Raw genomic sequence first — 17,362 nt, forward strand, 5'->3', positions numbered from 1 at the left:
GGGGGGGGGGGGGGGGGGGGGGGGTAGTGTAGATGTGTTCCTTCTAAAGTCCACATTCATCTCCTTTGTCTTCTTCACATTGATGTGAAGGTTGTTCTCTTTGCACCAGCTCTCCAGGTGTTCCACCTCTTGCCTGTAGCTGGACTCATCATTGTTTGTGATGTATCCCACCACCGCTGTATCATCTGCAACTTTACAATTTGATAGCCTGGATGGGTAGCTGCACATTCATACGTGAGCAGAGTAAACAGGAGAGGGCTCAACACACATCCCTGAGAAGAACCAGTGCTGAGGGTTATGGTGGAGCAGGAGAAGTTGTGGATCCTCAGTGACTGTTGTCGGTTTGTTAAGAAGTTTAGCACTCAGTTGCAAATGGAGGGGTTTAGTCCTAATGTGAATAGTTTGTCCATCAGGGTTTGGGGGATCATGGTGTTGAAGGCGGATGTGAAGTCCACAAAGAGCATATGGACGTAAGAGTCTTTCTGCTCCAGGTTGTTGAGCACAGTGTGGACCACAGAGGAGATGACATCCTCTGTTGATCAGTTCTCGCAGTATGCATACTGATGAGGGTCCTTGTTTATGTTGTTGTTTTAATGTGGGTCATGACCAGTTTTTCGAATCATTTAGCGACTATCGAGGTGAGGGCCACTGGCCCAGACCAGTCACTGTAGAGCTTTTTGGAACTGGGATGATGGTGGCAGTCTTCAGGCAGATGGGAACTGTCTCCAGGGTAAATGAGGTGTTAAAGATGTCTGCCAGCACCTCACAGAGCTTATCGGCACATTCTTTCAACACTTTTCCGGGGATGTTGTCAGGGCCGGTTGCCTTGTGTGGATTAATCCTCCTGAAAGTACTCCTTACTTCTGCCGAGGTCACGCTGAGATGGTCTTCATCCAGTGGTGAGGTGAGTCTGGTTATGATGGAGGAGGAGAATTTGTGGATCCTCATGGACTGTGGTCTGTTTGTTAAGAAGTCTAGGACCCAGCTGCAAATGGAGGGGCTTAGTCCTAGGGTGCATTCACACTAGCCCTGATTAGTCCGCTTTAATCAAACTCTAGCTCATTTTCCTAGAAAGTCTGGTTCGTTTAGGGAGGTGTGAAAGAGCCATTGAACTCTGTCATGGAACAAAAAGGCGAACTCTGGCCCGGGCTAAAACCTAGGTCTCGGTCCAGTAGAAGCGAACTCCAGCACGGTTCGAGTACAGTGTGAATGTAAACAGACCAGACCCTGCTCCGCAGGGTAAACAAACGCGCATTTCTCTGACCTTATATGGAGCCGTCAGCTGCCTTGTGTGGAAAAACAATATTCTCCATGGTCTTCTGTCTCATCTTCTGCTCATGCTAAGTCCATTTTTGAAAAATGACAAAATATAACTCCTAAAACTGCTAAAACTTGATGCCACTTCGTTTTTATTTTTATTTACAGAAGAAGAAGACGTGTCTTCAGAGGTTTTTTTGTCGTTTCTTTCAGTAGTTCTTGGTGCAGCGCCCCCACAGGCGAGCAGGGGAATAGGTTGGTTCAACAGTTTGACTCGACTGCACAATGCAGTGTGAATGCAAACGCACCAGCTCAAATGTAAACAAAAGCTCATGAGTATTGGTCCCGAACCGAGTCTACCTGACTATCTAGTGTGAAAACGACCCTAGTGTGAGTAGTTTGTCCATCAGGGTCTGAGGGATCATGGTGCTGAAGGCAGATGTGAAGTCCACAAAGAGCATATGGACATAGGAGTCCTTCTGCTGTGTACTTTTACTAAGGTCATGTATACAGTATACTGTGTACTTTTACTAAGGTCATGTACACAATATATATTGCTATAGGGAGTGGTGGTGCAGAGGTTAGAGAAGGTGAGCCTGTTTGGAAGGTTGCTGGTTTGACTCTCTGGATCGTCATCAAAATGTGGGTTGGAAAGGTGAAGCACTCACATCTGCCTCCACCCTCATTTACCCCACTCTGGGCCCTTGAGCAAAACCCTTAAACCCACCGTCTGCCCCCATAGGTGCCCTAGATGGCAACTCTCTGCTTCACACAGAGGGCTGTGGTAGCTCAGTGGTCTGTGGTTGCGTCAGGAAGGACATCCAAGTTTTGTGCAAGTTGGTTCACTTTGGCAATCCCTGAAAAAGGGAGCAGCCGGGAAAAAAATAAGCAATAAACATACACAGTATGTAATTTTTTGGATAAGCTCTGAGTGTAGAAAAAATTTCAAACTATTTTTTCTTCTTTAACCCATGCACCTAGTGCCTTGAGCTGTACTGATGTAATTTATGCATAGAATTATGTATTTTTCATCACAATAATTGCCTTCTCTTTTCAGCTCAAATTCATGTTTATTGTCAGCTGCAGAGATGCTTTGTCCTTTCTGTGACTGAGCAGACTCGCATCACATTTACTGCCACATCAAATTTTATCAGCTACCCCGTAAACTTTGTGCACACCATCCTACTTCAGAACTTTACTGCTGATTGCTCATGTATTTCAATTAATTCTGCAGCATTTAGGCAGCAAACCTAATCTTCTATCAATTAGATAGAATTTCTAATTGCTATCAATTTAGGTTTTTACTAATCAAAAATAGACTGTGATATATGAGATCCATATGTGAATATGCTTTGGATTTGTGCAAGCTGTCCTGTCTACAGGTAATATCAGTGAGTAACACATTTGTTGGTGCCCTGCACTTCATTAGTACTTACAAAAACATGAATGGATAATGTGTCTTGTGAAATTGGAAAAACCCCTCAAATGTAATTAAGAGTGTCTTCTTTTTACCTTATTTGTCTCACTCTCATCTCTCATACACTGACCAGCTTTAAGCAGTGAATTCTACAAATTTACATTTTTATCACATTTTTATGTTTCAACAGATGTGTTAAGTTTATTGAGAGCAACGATACGTCCCAGCTCATATTCCCGTCTGTGACAACCATTCCTGCCAAAGATGCTGCACCACTGCAGGTACATTATCTAAGGTTTTTAGTTTCTTATAAAAGTGGGAGCTGTAGTTGTACTGTACAGTATCCACTAATAATAGGTGCTCCTGTACAGCATACTAGATACCTGCCTTTATTTTTTGTATGTTATTATATGTACCTTGAGCATTGTTATGTGGACTTTAGATCAAATACAATTAACTATTTGAAATCTTAAACTTGAGTTGACTTTTAAAAACCAAACAATTTATCATTAAATGGGCAATGTACAGGGTGTATAAGTCAAGTCATGAAAAATGTTGATTTGTTGAAATCATGCAGTGTTGCTAAAAATGACGCTCTGCTCCACAGAATATAAATGCCATGTTGGTCCTGGAAGCATGTGGCAGTCTGGTTCTTTACACAGGAATCACCAGGGTAGGTACAGTCTTTAGAAAAGTCCAGGACTGCAGTTACACACAGCTGTCCTACATAGAGTAGTTAGTTATACTTCGGACCATTTATGGGCCATCATCAAGTGACAGTCATGAATTTTGTTTCCTGGTGTCCTAGGTCAGTAAGGTGTTTGTTCCTGGCCTCTTGTCACCCACCTTCAACCTTTCCAACCAGCTCCCTCACCAATGTACACCAGTGGAGAATGTTAGCACACCTGCTAATGCTGGAAACAGACACATCCAAAGACTTGAGGTACCAGCATCTATTGTAGATATGCTGTACTTCATGCAAGGTTTAATTTTTTTTTTCCTTTTTTATCTTTCAAAATTGTAAAGTCTAAGATGATGTCAAAAAATAGTCATTTATTAAATTTTAGGATAAATTTTCTTTTACCTTTGCATAAATTTGTTGCTTGACAAAAATATTAGACTTTAGATTTTATTTTTTGAATTTTTGCAGTTCTCCATCTATTTTTCTTTTGCTTTAGTATTGTCTTATGGCTTTCATCCACATTACTAATTTTTGCGTTTTTCTATAGGACATTATGCCTTCGCCTGTATCTGAGCTAAAGGGTTCAAACAATAAACACCACGAAGCCTCATTTTTTGAAGATTACACTTTTCAACAAGCCACCTCCTTCATTCATGCTTTACGCGATCCTGTTTGCAACCAGGTCACTTTGGTAAGTTTGTGTTTATAATTAAAGCTTGGCTTGGCAGTTGAGGTTAGGTTTAGGGTCAAAGGTCAGAGGCTTAAGTTTAGGGCAGGGGGTTCTCGTTTAGGTTTAGCGTCAAGGGTTAGGATTAGGGCTCATCATCAAAGGTTTGGTTTAGTCAGGGTTTACAGTTAGGTTAAAGATCATCTGTCTTTTTTTGCCTTATCAATAAGCTTTTTAAAGGCTGTAGTAGCTCAGTGGAGAGTTGTGCGGTCTAGTAATCCTTAGGCTGCAGGTTTAAGCCCAGGTTACGTCAGGAAGAAAATCCAATGTTAAACAGTTGCTCACTTGAGAAGGTAGCAGCCAAAAGAAAAACCTCACAAACAAAGTTTTATTGTAATTCACTGATGAAACCTTTTTTATACGCCTGTTGAAGGCTAGTTTTCATCTGTACGTACATAGATATGTAAACTTTCTTTTGCCCGGCCCATAACTTCTGATCCACTCAAGATGATTTAACCTAAGGCTTATTGTGCTAAAATCGTACATCTAAAATTTGTTTTCTTTATTTTTATCAGAATATCATTAAATTGGTGTAACTTTTCAGTTGTTTTTTATAGATCCCACACGAGACATATTTGCAGCACATCCTCTTGAGACCCAACAATGCATTTTTGTCCTGTGTAAGGGACAAGAGGTTCACAGCCATATTTCAAAACTAGAAAATTTTACATAAATAAAATTTGTTGTGCTATGTTGAGGCCATCCTGGGCTTTCTAGGGACGTGGTTTGTTGGGTTGCATTTTATGAAACAGAAGATCTGTCTTTCCAAAATGGCTGTTGTGTCGATCAGCATGCTTTATGGGCACAAGAAAATTAAGTTATTAAAATAAGCCCGGTAATATGTATTTGAAAATAGAAATTGAGTGTTTATTTATTTATTTATTTTTAAAGATAAGAGTTTATTCAATAGTTTGAAGTAGTTTTGGTAACTTAAAGCAATTTATAGCAAGGAAAATCGTACCCAGCATAGTCCATTTTGGGTTAGTGACACATACGATTATTTTTTTGTATTTTGATTTTTTTGTGGGGAAAAAGCTACCATAAAAACATTTTATTATTTTTGTGCTAGCAATATGTTCCTTGTACCCAAGATTTACCATACCATACCATACTAATTTATTTCTAAAGCACTTAAAATACAACAAGCAGCCGTCCGAAGTGCTGTACAAAATTAAAACGAACAAAAAACAGTAAAACAATAAAAACACCTAAATATATATATATATATATATATATATATATATATATATATATATATATATATATAAAATAATCAGAACATCAGAAGTAAAAGAATACAACATTAAGACACAGATGCTGACTCACTCTAGGTTAAAAGCCAATGGGGAAAAAAAAAGTGTTTTTAAACAAGTTTTAAAAACAAAAAGTGACGGGGCCTGCCTGACCTCCAGCGGCAGCTCATTCCACAATTTAGGAGCCAGAGCTGAAAAGGCTCGGTCTCCTTTGGATTTATAAAAGGTTTTCGGGACTGCTAAAAACATCTGGTCAGAGGATCTAAGAGCACGTGATGGTATGTAAAAGTGAAGCAGTTCAGACAAATAAGAGGGACTAAGACCGTTCAAAGACTTAAAAATAAAAAATAGAACTTTAAAATGGATTTGAAACTGGACAGGAAGCCAATGAAGGGACATCAGAACTGGAGTGATGTGCTTACGACTGCCTGTACCAGTTAAAAATCGTGCAGCTGCATTTTGTACCAGCTGTAACCTTGAGAGCGAGGCCTGGCTAACTCCTATCAACAGAGAGTTACAATAATCCAGGTGTCAAGTAATAAAAGCGTGGATTACTGTCTCTTAGTGGTATCTAGAAAGGAGGGGCTTGATTTTTGACAGGTGCCTCAGCTGAAAGAAAGAAGACTTAACCGTGTTGTTTACATGGCAGTCAAGTTTCAGGCAGGGGTCCATTTTCACTCCTAAATTTGTCACAATGGATTTTTCATAAGGGGTCAAAGAGGAAAAATCCAAGGTGGAGAAACTGCTAGGACCACAGGATTTAAAGACCATAATCTCAGTCTTTTTTTCATTAAAATGGAGGATGGTACTCATCATTCTTCGTCCTCCAAACATGGCAAGTGGAATTAAGACCAAAAAGTTATATTTTGGTCTCATCTGACCACATAACTTTCTCCCATGACTCCTCTGGGTCATCCAAATGATCATGGGTAAACTTAAGACGGGCCTGGACGTGTGCTGATTTAAGCAGGAGAATCTTACGTGCCATCCATGATTTTAAACTATGACGTCTTAGTGTATTACCCACAGTAACCTTGGAAACAGTGGTGCCAGCTCTATTCAGGTCATTGATCAGCTCCTCCCATGTTGTTCTGGGCTGATTCCTCACCTTTTTTAGGATCGTTGATACGCCACGAGGTGAGATCTTGCATGGAGCCCCAGTCCGAGGGAGATTTACAGTCATGTTTAGCTTCTTCCATTTTCTAATAATTGCTCCAACATTCATTCAACCTTTATTTAGACAGGTAAATCTCATTGAGCCTCGAGGACTCATGTACAAGCGAGACCTGATTACAACAAAGAATGATGACAACAATGGACAACAGCGACAACAATAAACAGTTATAAAGTCATACAGTCATACAATTTTTTTTTTTTATACAAATAGGATGGCTATAAAAAAGAAAAGTAACAAAAAAAAAACAGCTAGATTATAAGGCAAATGTAGAAAACTAAAAACAGGAACATGTCTGCATTGGTCCCTGCCAGGAGTCCAACAGATTCTTAAAGCCACTTAGAGAGGTCAAGGTCAAGAGCTTCAGATCTTTTAGTAAGATATTCCAGGAAACAGGAGCGGCGTAGGAGAAGGCCCTTTTGCCAAGTTCAGTCCTCACTGAGGGAACACTGCAGGTAATAATGTCCTGAGAGCGCAAGCTGTAGCTGCACTCACGCAGAGACATGTAGGAGGAGATGTATGAAGGCAACAGACCAAGAAGTGATTTAAAGATGAAAATGTACCAGTGAGAGAGTCTGCGTGAAGTTAATGATGTCCAGTTAACCAGTGAATACAGGGTGCAATGATGGGTACGATAATCACAGCCAGTTATGAATCTTAGTGCACCATGATAGACAGCATCCAACATCTGCAGGGTTCTTGTAGGAGCGTTCTTGTAAATAATGTCACCATAATCAATGGAGGGAAGGAAGGTCACAGATACAAGGTGTTTCCTAGCATTCAGAGTTAGACAGGATCTGTTTCTGAAAAAGAAACCCAGTTTAACTTTCAGTTTCTTTACCAAGTTTTCCACATGGAGCTTAAAAGAGAGATGCGAATCGACCAAGATACCCAAATATTTATAGGAATCAACAAACTCAATCAGGACACCATTTGTGGATGAAATCAGAGGAAGAACTGCTGGGACCAACAGTTAATGTTTATTCACCAAGGTGCCTGACAATTGCCCAGTAGCCCTTTCCAGCCTTATGGAGGTCTACAATTTTGTCTCTGGTGTCTTTGGACAGCTCTTTGGTCTTAGCCATGTTGGAGTTGGAGTCTTACTGATTGTGTGGGGTGGGCAGGTGTCTTTATGCAGCTAATGACCTCAAACAGGTGCTTCTAATTTAGAATAATATGTGGAGTGGAGGTGGACTTTTTAGAGGCGGACTAACAGGTCTTTGAGGGCCAGAATCGTTACTAATTGGCAGGTGTTCAAATACTTACTTGCAGCAGTAGCATACAAATAAATTATTTAAAAAAATCATACATTGTGATTTCTGGATTTTTTTATTTTTTTTTAGATTATGTCTCTCACAATGGACATGCACCTAAGATGAAAATTTTATACACCTCCATTATTTCTAAGTGGGAGAACTTGCAAAGTCGCAGGGTGTTCAAATACTGATTTTCCTCACTGTAAATAAATTGAGTTGAACTGAATTGAATTGAATTGGAAAAAGTCAGTCAAGGTTGCAGTAAACAACCAAGACCAAGAAATGTATCTGTGGATGACCAAATAATTCCTTTTACACGTTGTTGTCTTGTACGTCAGTTTGTCGCTTGCAAACAAAATCCAACATCCTAAAGTCTTTGTTCTTGCCAGTCCAAATACTGTATTTGGTTTTAGACTTGGAGTTATATGCAGGAAAAACACATTTAAAGATGAGTAGCTGGGAATTTGAGGAAATGCATTGCTTTGAATGACATTCTATTCCAAAATCATTCCATTGTTACATTGACAGGTGCTTCACCTCAGGTAAATTACTTGATTGTCCTACAGGCAAAGGGTCTACCTGCTACAGGAACTTGAAAAACAATCCCAACAGAACGTAAGGCAAAAATGCCAAGTAATCATCAGCTACAACAGAAGGGAAGAGGAACTTCTGAAAAGATTGTAAGAAAACCTTTGGAACGTGCAGTAACAAAGTGGCAAGACAACAAGGCAGTTCTCATGGCTTCTACAGCCCTTGGGTTAGAACCACAAAGCAGCTGTAAGAGATCGTCCAGTAAAGAAAAATGTCTCCTCACTGTTTCCTTATCTGCAATTGTGTCAATGCCAACATGGGAGGAGTGGACATGTGTGATTGCATGATCTATTGCATCATCTATCTATTGGATGTCAGGCCACACCAGAAAGTAGACTGTCCACATAGTGCTCCAAATTTTTGATCTGTCGGCCACAGACAGCTGGATCCAATACACCTCTGACTGTCAGGCCTCAGGCAAACAAAGGAAAGATATCCTCCAGGTGCAAGCCAAGAAAGTGATCTGACAAGCACTGATAATGATGAAGAGATCTGTGAAGCCACAACTCCACAGTGCTAGATATAAAAAGTATTGTTCAATTCAATCCATTTGCCTAAGTTGGTTGATGCGACAAATACATCAATATGTAGAAGTGCAGGTTGCAATGACAAAACTGTTGTGAAATGCATCAAATATGACATGTATCTGTGTGTAACCAAGAAGAAAAAACTGCTTCTTGCAGTATCATTCATGATATGACCATGAGATTTACAAAATGCCAAAATCAAGCCAAGTTCAATAAGGTTGCAATGTTTTTTCTTATGTTTGATGTTGTAACTGTAAAAAGAGATCCCAAAGAAATACAAGCAGATGGAGCTGTAAACTGCTTTACATTGTAAATAATTTCTGTTTTTATTTCATGAAATAATGTTCTTGTTTTCTCATTAAAACAAACAAAAATAATGGATGAAAGAATTATTTAGTTGGCACACGATATCAATGTCCACTGCAATGGACATTCTATTAAAAAAATGTTTTTGACAATATATTTTTTTAACATGTTGCTTTCACTCGACAATTTTTTGTTGTCAAAAAAAAAACCCACTTATTTCTCTGGGTCTCAAGAGGATTAAGGTATTGAAGAGTCAATATATAAATTTTTTTAACTAAGTAAAGCAATGAGACTCTCAGTTACTGTTTAGTAGAGGATGTGCATACATTTATCATGTGATATATTTGAATAAGTCACAGCATGTTTTTTTTTAGTTATACATTATGTTTGTGTCAGCTATTTTATCTCACTATTTATATATATATATATATATATATATATATATATATATATATAAATTTGACATGAAGAAACAGAACAGCCTAAATATTTGCGTTTGGACTCTGCTCTTTAAGTGATTGATGCTTTAGTCTGATGAGTTGTTACATCATATTATCATACCTTATAGAAAGCACTTTGGTGATGTAAAAAGCTTCAAAGTAAGAATTTTTATTTTTTATTTTTTTTATTTTTTAATGTTCTACTTAACCTGCCAACAATTGTTTTTATTACCAGTGTTATTTACAGACTAAAAGAGGCAAAAGCAGCTGCACAAGGGCCACACACCCAAATGTGTTGCTTTGATTTACAATACAGCTATTTAACTTAATTTAAATATTCTATTTGGTGCAAACTTATCAACTGTTTAATCCACACCTGTTAAATTGGTCATGCAACAAATTTTTTCACCTGTGTGTCACTTGGTGTTTCTGAAAGACCAGTGTTTCTAGCTATGTTATGTTCATTTAAAAAAATTTTTTTTTTATTTACCCTTTATTTATACAGGTAGTCTCATTGAGCCACGAGAACTCATTTTCAAGAGAGACCTATTTAGCGAGCAGATGGGGGTTAAGGACCTTGCTCATGGGCCCAGAGTGGGGCGAATGAGGGTGGGGGCAAGTGTGGGTGCTTCACCTACCCCACTCACATTTTTTGATGTTGTCGGTACCGGGGCGTGAACCGGCGATCTTCCGATCACATGCCCACCTTCTCTGCGCCACCACTCCCCCAATAATAATGTTGTTTGGTTAAAATCACAAATCAGTTTATTTTACCATCTACTGTTTTGATTCTTTCTATATTGACTTTTTCCATCACTTCACAGAAACCAATTGACTTTTTTCACATAACGTATTAAAAAAAAAATCCAACTGGGAAATTGTATTGTTTCAATTTGGCTACTTTTTTAGAGGTTACATTTCTGCTGAGCTGAGTCTTAAATGTTATTAAATTTAATTGCACTGTGAAATTGGAGTGAAAAGGGTAATTTTGAAATTGTGTGCTTTTTGTCTTTCTGTAGGAGCTCAGCAGTGGCACAATGCTGAGGATTTCTATTCCTGAGATCGCAACGTCTGAGTTGGGTAAGCTGCACACACACATTCTGAATGAGCATGACTTGTATACAGATACAATTAAAACATGGTGGTTTCTCTAGTAAGGCTATTTGTTGCAGGGGGAAGCATACAATTTAATAGTATTTTCCTAGACAAACACAGATGACTGTCAGAGCAGTTAGAACCTTGAAATTAGTTTTGAGAGCAGCTGCACGTTTTCAATGACATATAATCTTGATTTACTAAGGAGGCCATCACAAGGCAGAGACGCACACACACTTAAAATTGATTAATCAATTACACCAGTGTCCTGCAGCTTTGAAAGATTAAATGCTCATGTTTCCACTGTTTTCCCATCTTAAGCCTTAAAATTATGTTTTTGTGCTGCAAACATGCACTGTAAATAAATCCGTTTAATCTTTAGTTTTATTTTTGTTTTGCACATCAAAGTAAAATTAGCTTTTATGTTAATTTGAAATTTAAAATTAAGGTTTGTGTTCGTTTCATGAAGGTGAAATGTAATATATGGGCAACTTGATTCAGAAGTTTCCCTCAAATCTCCTTAAAAAAATAAACTATAACTTGTCCGTCATGATATGGTGTGTTTAAAAAAAAAAGTATGAAATCTGCTTTTTCATGTCACAATTACACAGCTGCTGCCTAGGAATTGTTTTTAGCTCATCATGAATTTGTCTCAAATTAAAAGGGAGCTAAAGTACTTAGGAATAATTATTATTAGCTACACTTTACTTTTTGGCCAATTAAACTAAAGTTTAGTTTAGGTATTTTTGTTTTTCATGACAAAGTCTGCATCAACTCTGGCCTGTTTTAATATCTTGCTTTTTATTAAATTTCTGAATTTCAAACTTAAGTTTTGGTACTTTTGTATTCGAAACCTTTAGCACCACTCAGGTGTGTGTATGACTTTATCTACTCCAAAGTCTTCTGGTTTCAGTGCTCCCTGTTTTTTAACAATTGATTCAACATGAAAAGTCTTTCTTCTTCTAATGAAATGGCATTTATCCACCTCTTTCTTGACCTTTCCCGCTTCGGATGTCCAATTAAGATAGCCTAGTGATGCTGATTAGGAATCTGATTGGTCAGACATTGTGGCACTAATTACTCTTCTAGGGCTTTTTCCCCCCAGTGCTACAACGTCTTCCTGTAATTTTAAAACTGTAACTTGCAATAGGCAAAGCAGTTGTTTGGGAAAGCTTGTTATTTTATTTTTTATTTTTTGCACTGAATGTCTTCTCAAGTATGCGATAAAATGACCACAAGAAAATGACATTGTGAGCTATTTTTCATATTTTAGTAAAACAAAAATGTCTTGATAAATGCTGAGGTCCAGATTCCTGGTAGTTAAATTTGTACAAAATAAAGTAAAATAATTAAACATGTGAATTGTGTAGATGAATACTGAATTATATTTGAAACGGTAAACCAGAACAAAATTTTAATGCCTAAATGGTACAACACATGATAGCCACTTAATTAACCTTTAAATTGATTATTATCCAAAAATGTAAAGACTGCTTCAATTATATAGCCAAATGGTGAAAAACAAAGAAATGAACTTCTGAAAAATATGTGCTTAAGCCAAACAATCTAAAGTTAGTCTTCAGGATTTTTTCCTTGACAGATTCTCGAGTTATTAAATTTTTTCTCACGATTCACTGTCGCATTGTGTTTTTTTTTTTTTTTTAATTCTGGATTTTTTTTTTAGTGAGAAAATGCCTTCAGGCGATTTGTTTCATCCTGCCCAAGGAAGCTGCTATGAAGGTTTGTAGTTTTAAATTTTCACTAATAAGCAGCCAGAGTTACAGTCAGGAAAAATACATGTTAAGTCTTTATTAAAATTATTTAAGCTTTAAAACATACCGTAATTTCCGCTGTACATGTTGCACCGCCATATAAGTCACATCAGTTCAAATATGTCTAATAAAGTGGAAAATACATAAATAAGTCGCTTCGCCGTATAAATCACATCTATTATGCATCACTGCTGACCACCCGGAAATGTTGGCCGGTGTTGTGCCAAAAATCGATTCGCTGCCAAATGGCGGCCGTGGGAGCGCGCGCGCGGGAGGACTTTAAGAAGAATTTAACAAGATCAACACTTAAAAACCATTATTTGTTTGCTCAACATTACTATTGAGCCTTAGGGACTCATTTACAAGGGAGACCTGAATAATCACTGACTTTAACTTTTCTTTAATAAATGCACTTTAATGGTCAAATCAGCTGCATTTCAAAAATGGATATGTGGCTGCGGGAGTGCACAGAGGGAGGACTTGCTGTGCATTTCTTTGCAATTTGACAAGATAACCACCTAAGGACAATTATTTGTTTGCTCGACATTATAGCAAATGTGTGTCTCAGTTGAACTTTTCCTTAATAAATTCACTTTAGTGGTCAAATCAGCTGCATTTCACCTGGGCGAAGAAGAGAAATGCAGCTGATTTGACGTTTGCTCCAGGAGTTCTGGAGCAAGACGAATGTGTGAATTATGAAGGTTTTAGGTGAAATGTGGGTCTCATTAATAGCCAGTTTTACCTATTACACTTGGCTTGCCATATTACTTGAGGGCTTTCAATCGGCTGCAAATCATAGTGTTCAATATTTTTCATGTCAGAATGAATGAAATTGTCAGATCTCAGCCCAAAATTTGGTTATAAATATGGGGGAAAAACATATTATGTGCTTCGGTGTATAAATCGCAGGGCAAATTTACACAAAAAGGTGCGACTTGTATGGCAAAAAATTATGGTATATACTTTTTAGTCATTGAGCTGGTACATATGTTTTTGAACCCTTACTTTTGCTTTAAATGCATCCCTTCTGCAAATAAGCAAAAAGCATTGGATTTTTGACACATCTAAAGTTTTTACTCTCATTTCTGTGAAATGTGCAGGTTTTGGTGAAGTGGTACAACATCTATAATGCCCCCGGAGGTCCCAGTGCTCATGCAGAGTGGAGCCAGTTTGTCACATGTTTCTTGACACTAATGGGCTACAACACAGAGCGGTTGGCTTGGACCCGACAAGTAAGTCCACTTTTGAGTTTCTCATTTTTTAACATTTTATTAATCTATGAAGACTTTAAAATTCCTACTTGAAAACAATATATAGCGCTCTACCCCCAAAATGTACTGCTAATGTTTTGTAAAGTAGGTGTTGATTGAAACGTGATTTGAAAGTTTAGAAAACGTTTACCCAAAGGTTTTTTTTCTTACCTTTATTCTCTTTCATTTGCTCTCTTTCCCAAGCTGCACTTTGAAGTGCCTCTTTCTCCAGTTATTGCAGCGAAGAAGGCTCGTCATTCTGATCGAGGCTCTGATGAGGTGTGTATATTTTAGGGTTGAGGATTGGTAAGCATTAAGTAAGATATAAACTCATAGTTGTGAAAGGATTGGTACATTTATAGAAAAAAAAAATTACGGTATACTGGCATACGTATGTGCAGAGTGCTTGGACATAAAACATGTTAGGAAAGAGATCACAGTAAATAGGGTTTGTGTTCTTACAGCATTAAAAGGGTGAATATAAGACAAAAACAAATTTTTTTAAACTTTTAAGTGGCGTGCTAAATACAGGCCTAAAAACAATTTTAAAACCGTCTTAATCTTCAAATTGCCTGAAGTGTTTTTTTTCTTTAAATGCCTCTAATTAAAACAGATTTCTTAAATAGTCTGTGTTTGTGTACATTCTTGTTAAAACAAACATGACTGGAAAATGTCAATCAGCTAGAGGCTCTGCGTGATGTTTCTGTGTGTTTGTCCTGAGGAAGCACGAGTCAGATTTAACTTAAGCCACTGTGTAGTTTATTGCAGCTGATGTAGTGTCATAATATCTAGAGACAATTAGACAAAGGGTACAAGAATACAGGTTTTGTTTTTTTGCTTTTTTTGCTGCAGCAGCACGTCAGAGCTCTAGAGGGTAAATTTTATAAAGGCTGGATTGTATATCGGGAAATTCCTCTAATGTGCGCTGATTACCTTTTGAGGCTTACAGGATCATATAATTCAGTCAAATTGTAAATAATGTTTTCAGTTCAGCTTGAGTTAGAGCTATGCAGAGTATTTTTTCTATATCTTCTCATGGCTACATAATTACTGTACTTTCCGCCGTACAAGTCACACTGGCATATAAGTCGCACCTGTTCAAAAATGTCTAATAAATTGGGAAAAAACATAAATAAGTCGCTTTGCCGAATAAATCGCATCTATTATGCGTCATCGCTGACTACCAGGAAACGTGGGCCGGTGTTGTGCCAAAAATTGATTGGTTGCCAAAATGGCGGACGTGGGAGCGCGCACCTGAGGACTTTAACAAGAATTTAACAAGACTAACACTTAAAATTAATTGTTTGTTTGCTCAAAATTATAGTAAAGGTGTGTCTCAATTTAACTTTTCCTTAATAAATGCACTTTAATGGTCAAATCAGCTGCATTTCGCCTGGGCGGCGTAGCAAAATTAAGCTAATTTGACATTTGCTCCAGGAGTTCTGGAGCTAGACAAGATGGCCCTGTATGGCAAGCCAAGTGTCTCATTAATAGCCACTTTTACCTATTAATGAGACGCTTGGCTTGCCTTAAAGGGATTGGGCCCTCTAGTGGCTGTAAATGGTACTGTTTAATATTTTTCATGTCAGAATGAATGAAATTGTCAGATCTCAGTCAAAAATTGGTTTGTAAATATGGGAAAAAACATATATTAGTTGCTTCGATGTATAAGTCGCAGGACTTGCAAATTTCCCACACATTCAGAAAAACTCCAAGTTCTTCACTTACTGGGCTGAGACGAGTTGGTCTGGGAGGCTCAGTCCTCGCCTCCTTCTGCAGGTGTGCATTGGAGAGCGTCCTGTGCTCTGGCATCGGCGTGTGGCATGGAGGCTGCACAGCTGCAGAGGGAGGAGCTTTGCAGAGAGTGGTGAAGGCTGCACAGAGGTCTGTTGGAGTCAGCCTCCCTACCATCACAGACATTTGCACCTCCAGGTGTGGGAGGAGAGCCACCTGCATCATGGGGGACCCCACTCACCCAGCACACACACTTTTTGCCCCGCTCCCCTTGGGGGTGAGGTTGAGGAGCATTGGGTGTGGAACCACTGGACTGAGGAGCATCTTCTACCCTGAGGCTGTTGGACTCATGAATCTCTAACCAGAATAATCACTGTGAAAAATCACATCATGTTGCTGCTGATCTGTTTCATTTTCTGCTGATCTGTTCCATGTTGATGTGTTCATGCGTGCTCATCTGCTCACACAGACTCATGTTCGTGCTGCTGTTCAACGTAATGTTCTTATGCTATTAGTGCTTAGTGTAATTTTTACATTTTATTGTTGGATGTAACTGGGACCCTGTGTATATAATTTCGCTCCACCACATGTACCATATGTGGTGCGAATGATAATAAAGAATCTCTGACTCTGACTTTATGCAAAAATGTGCGACTTATACACTGTAAAATATGGTAATCTTACAAACCGTCAGTCATCCACTTCGCTTTGTGTGTACCTATTAAATTTTTAATATGCAATTTTGGTTGCATTGTTGTGTTCTTAACCATTTTATCATTTTGTTTTGACCTATCTCTTTTCTCAATAGGACTGGGACTACTTGTTGGCCTCTCATTATCATCATCAGATAATTTTTCAGCCTGTCTGTAGTTCAGTGGAGTCCAGTGATGCCAGTGATGCTGTTACCACAGAAACTGGAGACCTGTCCTCCGTATGTAACTCACTCTGTTTACCTCTGTATAGTGACATGCTACACTATTTTCTTCCACCAAGATATTGTAAATGTTGGGACATTTGTTCAATTCTGCCTGCTACCCAATTCTGTTTTCAATGTTTTAAATGTTGGCTATAAATGTTTTTTCTTGTGCACTAGGCGGCTTCTCCCTCCAGTTCATCTCTGAAGTTGGAGAGTTCAGCGTCTTTATTCCCTCACATTCCTGCCCTTTTCTACGTTCTTCATCTGCTGTATCAGGAGCTGCAGCTGGATGAGCTGCACAGAGCGAGAGCTTCATCACTGGTGTGTCTGCTGCAACAACTAGCCAGGTAAATGTGATTGTATTGCACTTTGCCCTTTTCTTTTAACTGTTACAATGTACAAACCGGATTCCAAAAAAGTTGGGACACTAAACAAATTGTGAATAAAAACTGAATGCAATGATGTGGAGATGGCAAATTTATTTGTAATATAACATAGATGACAGATCAAAAGTTTAATCTGAGTAAATTTAACATTTTAATGGAAAAATATGTTGATTCAAAATTTCACAGTATCAACAAATCCCAAAAAAGTTGGGACAAGTAGCAATAAGTGGCTGGAAAAAGGAAATTGAGCATATAATGAACAGCTGGAAGACCAATTAACACTAATTAGGTCAATTGATAACATGATTGAGTATAAAAAGAGCTTTTCAGAGTGTCAGTGTCTCTCAGAAGCCAAGATGGTAAGAGGATCACCAGTTCCACCATTGTTGCGCAGAAAGATAGTGCAGCAATACCAGAATGGTGTTACCCAGCGTAAAATAGCAAAGACTTTTAAGTTATCATCATCAACCGTGCATAACATCATCAAAAGATTCAGAGAATCTGGAACAATCGCTGTGCGTAAGGGTCAAGTCCGTAAAACTCTACTGGATGCTCGTGATCTCCGGGCCCTTAAACGTC

The 17,362-nt window shown here is 38.3% G+C and overlaps 1 protein-coding gene across 1 annotated transcript in view; it reads left to right on the plus strand.

Moving 5' to 3' along the window:
- The window catches only part of anapc1 (anaphase promoting complex subunit 1), a 56,821-nt gene that overhangs the window by 6,729 nt on the left and 32,730 nt on the right, over positions 1 to 17,362 (plus strand). Inside the window, exons 12-21 of the mRNA XM_037697906.1 lie at positions 2,865 to 2,955; positions 3,282 to 3,347; positions 3,483 to 3,617; positions 3,904 to 4,047; positions 10,650 to 10,710; positions 12,410 to 12,465; positions 13,598 to 13,729; positions 13,952 to 14,026; positions 16,290 to 16,412; positions 16,575 to 16,744. Coding sequence (XP_037553834.1) covers positions 2,865 to 2,955; positions 3,282 to 3,347; positions 3,483 to 3,617; positions 3,904 to 4,047; positions 10,650 to 10,710; positions 12,410 to 12,465; positions 13,598 to 13,729; positions 13,952 to 14,026; positions 16,290 to 16,412; positions 16,575 to 16,744 — 1,053 coding nt within the window. The remainder of the gene's footprint in view (positions 1 to 2,864; positions 2,956 to 3,281; positions 3,348 to 3,482; positions 3,618 to 3,903; positions 4,048 to 10,649; positions 10,711 to 12,409; positions 12,466 to 13,597; positions 13,730 to 13,951; positions 14,027 to 16,289; positions 16,413 to 16,574; positions 16,745 to 17,362) is intronic.

This window comes from Nematolebias whitei, chromosome 1, assembly GCF_014905685.2.
Source record: "Nematolebias whitei isolate Nwh7 chromosome 1, NemWhi1, whole genome shotgun sequence".
NCBI lineage: Eukaryota > Metazoa > Chordata > Actinopteri > Cyprinodontiformes > Rivulidae > Nematolebias > Nematolebias whitei.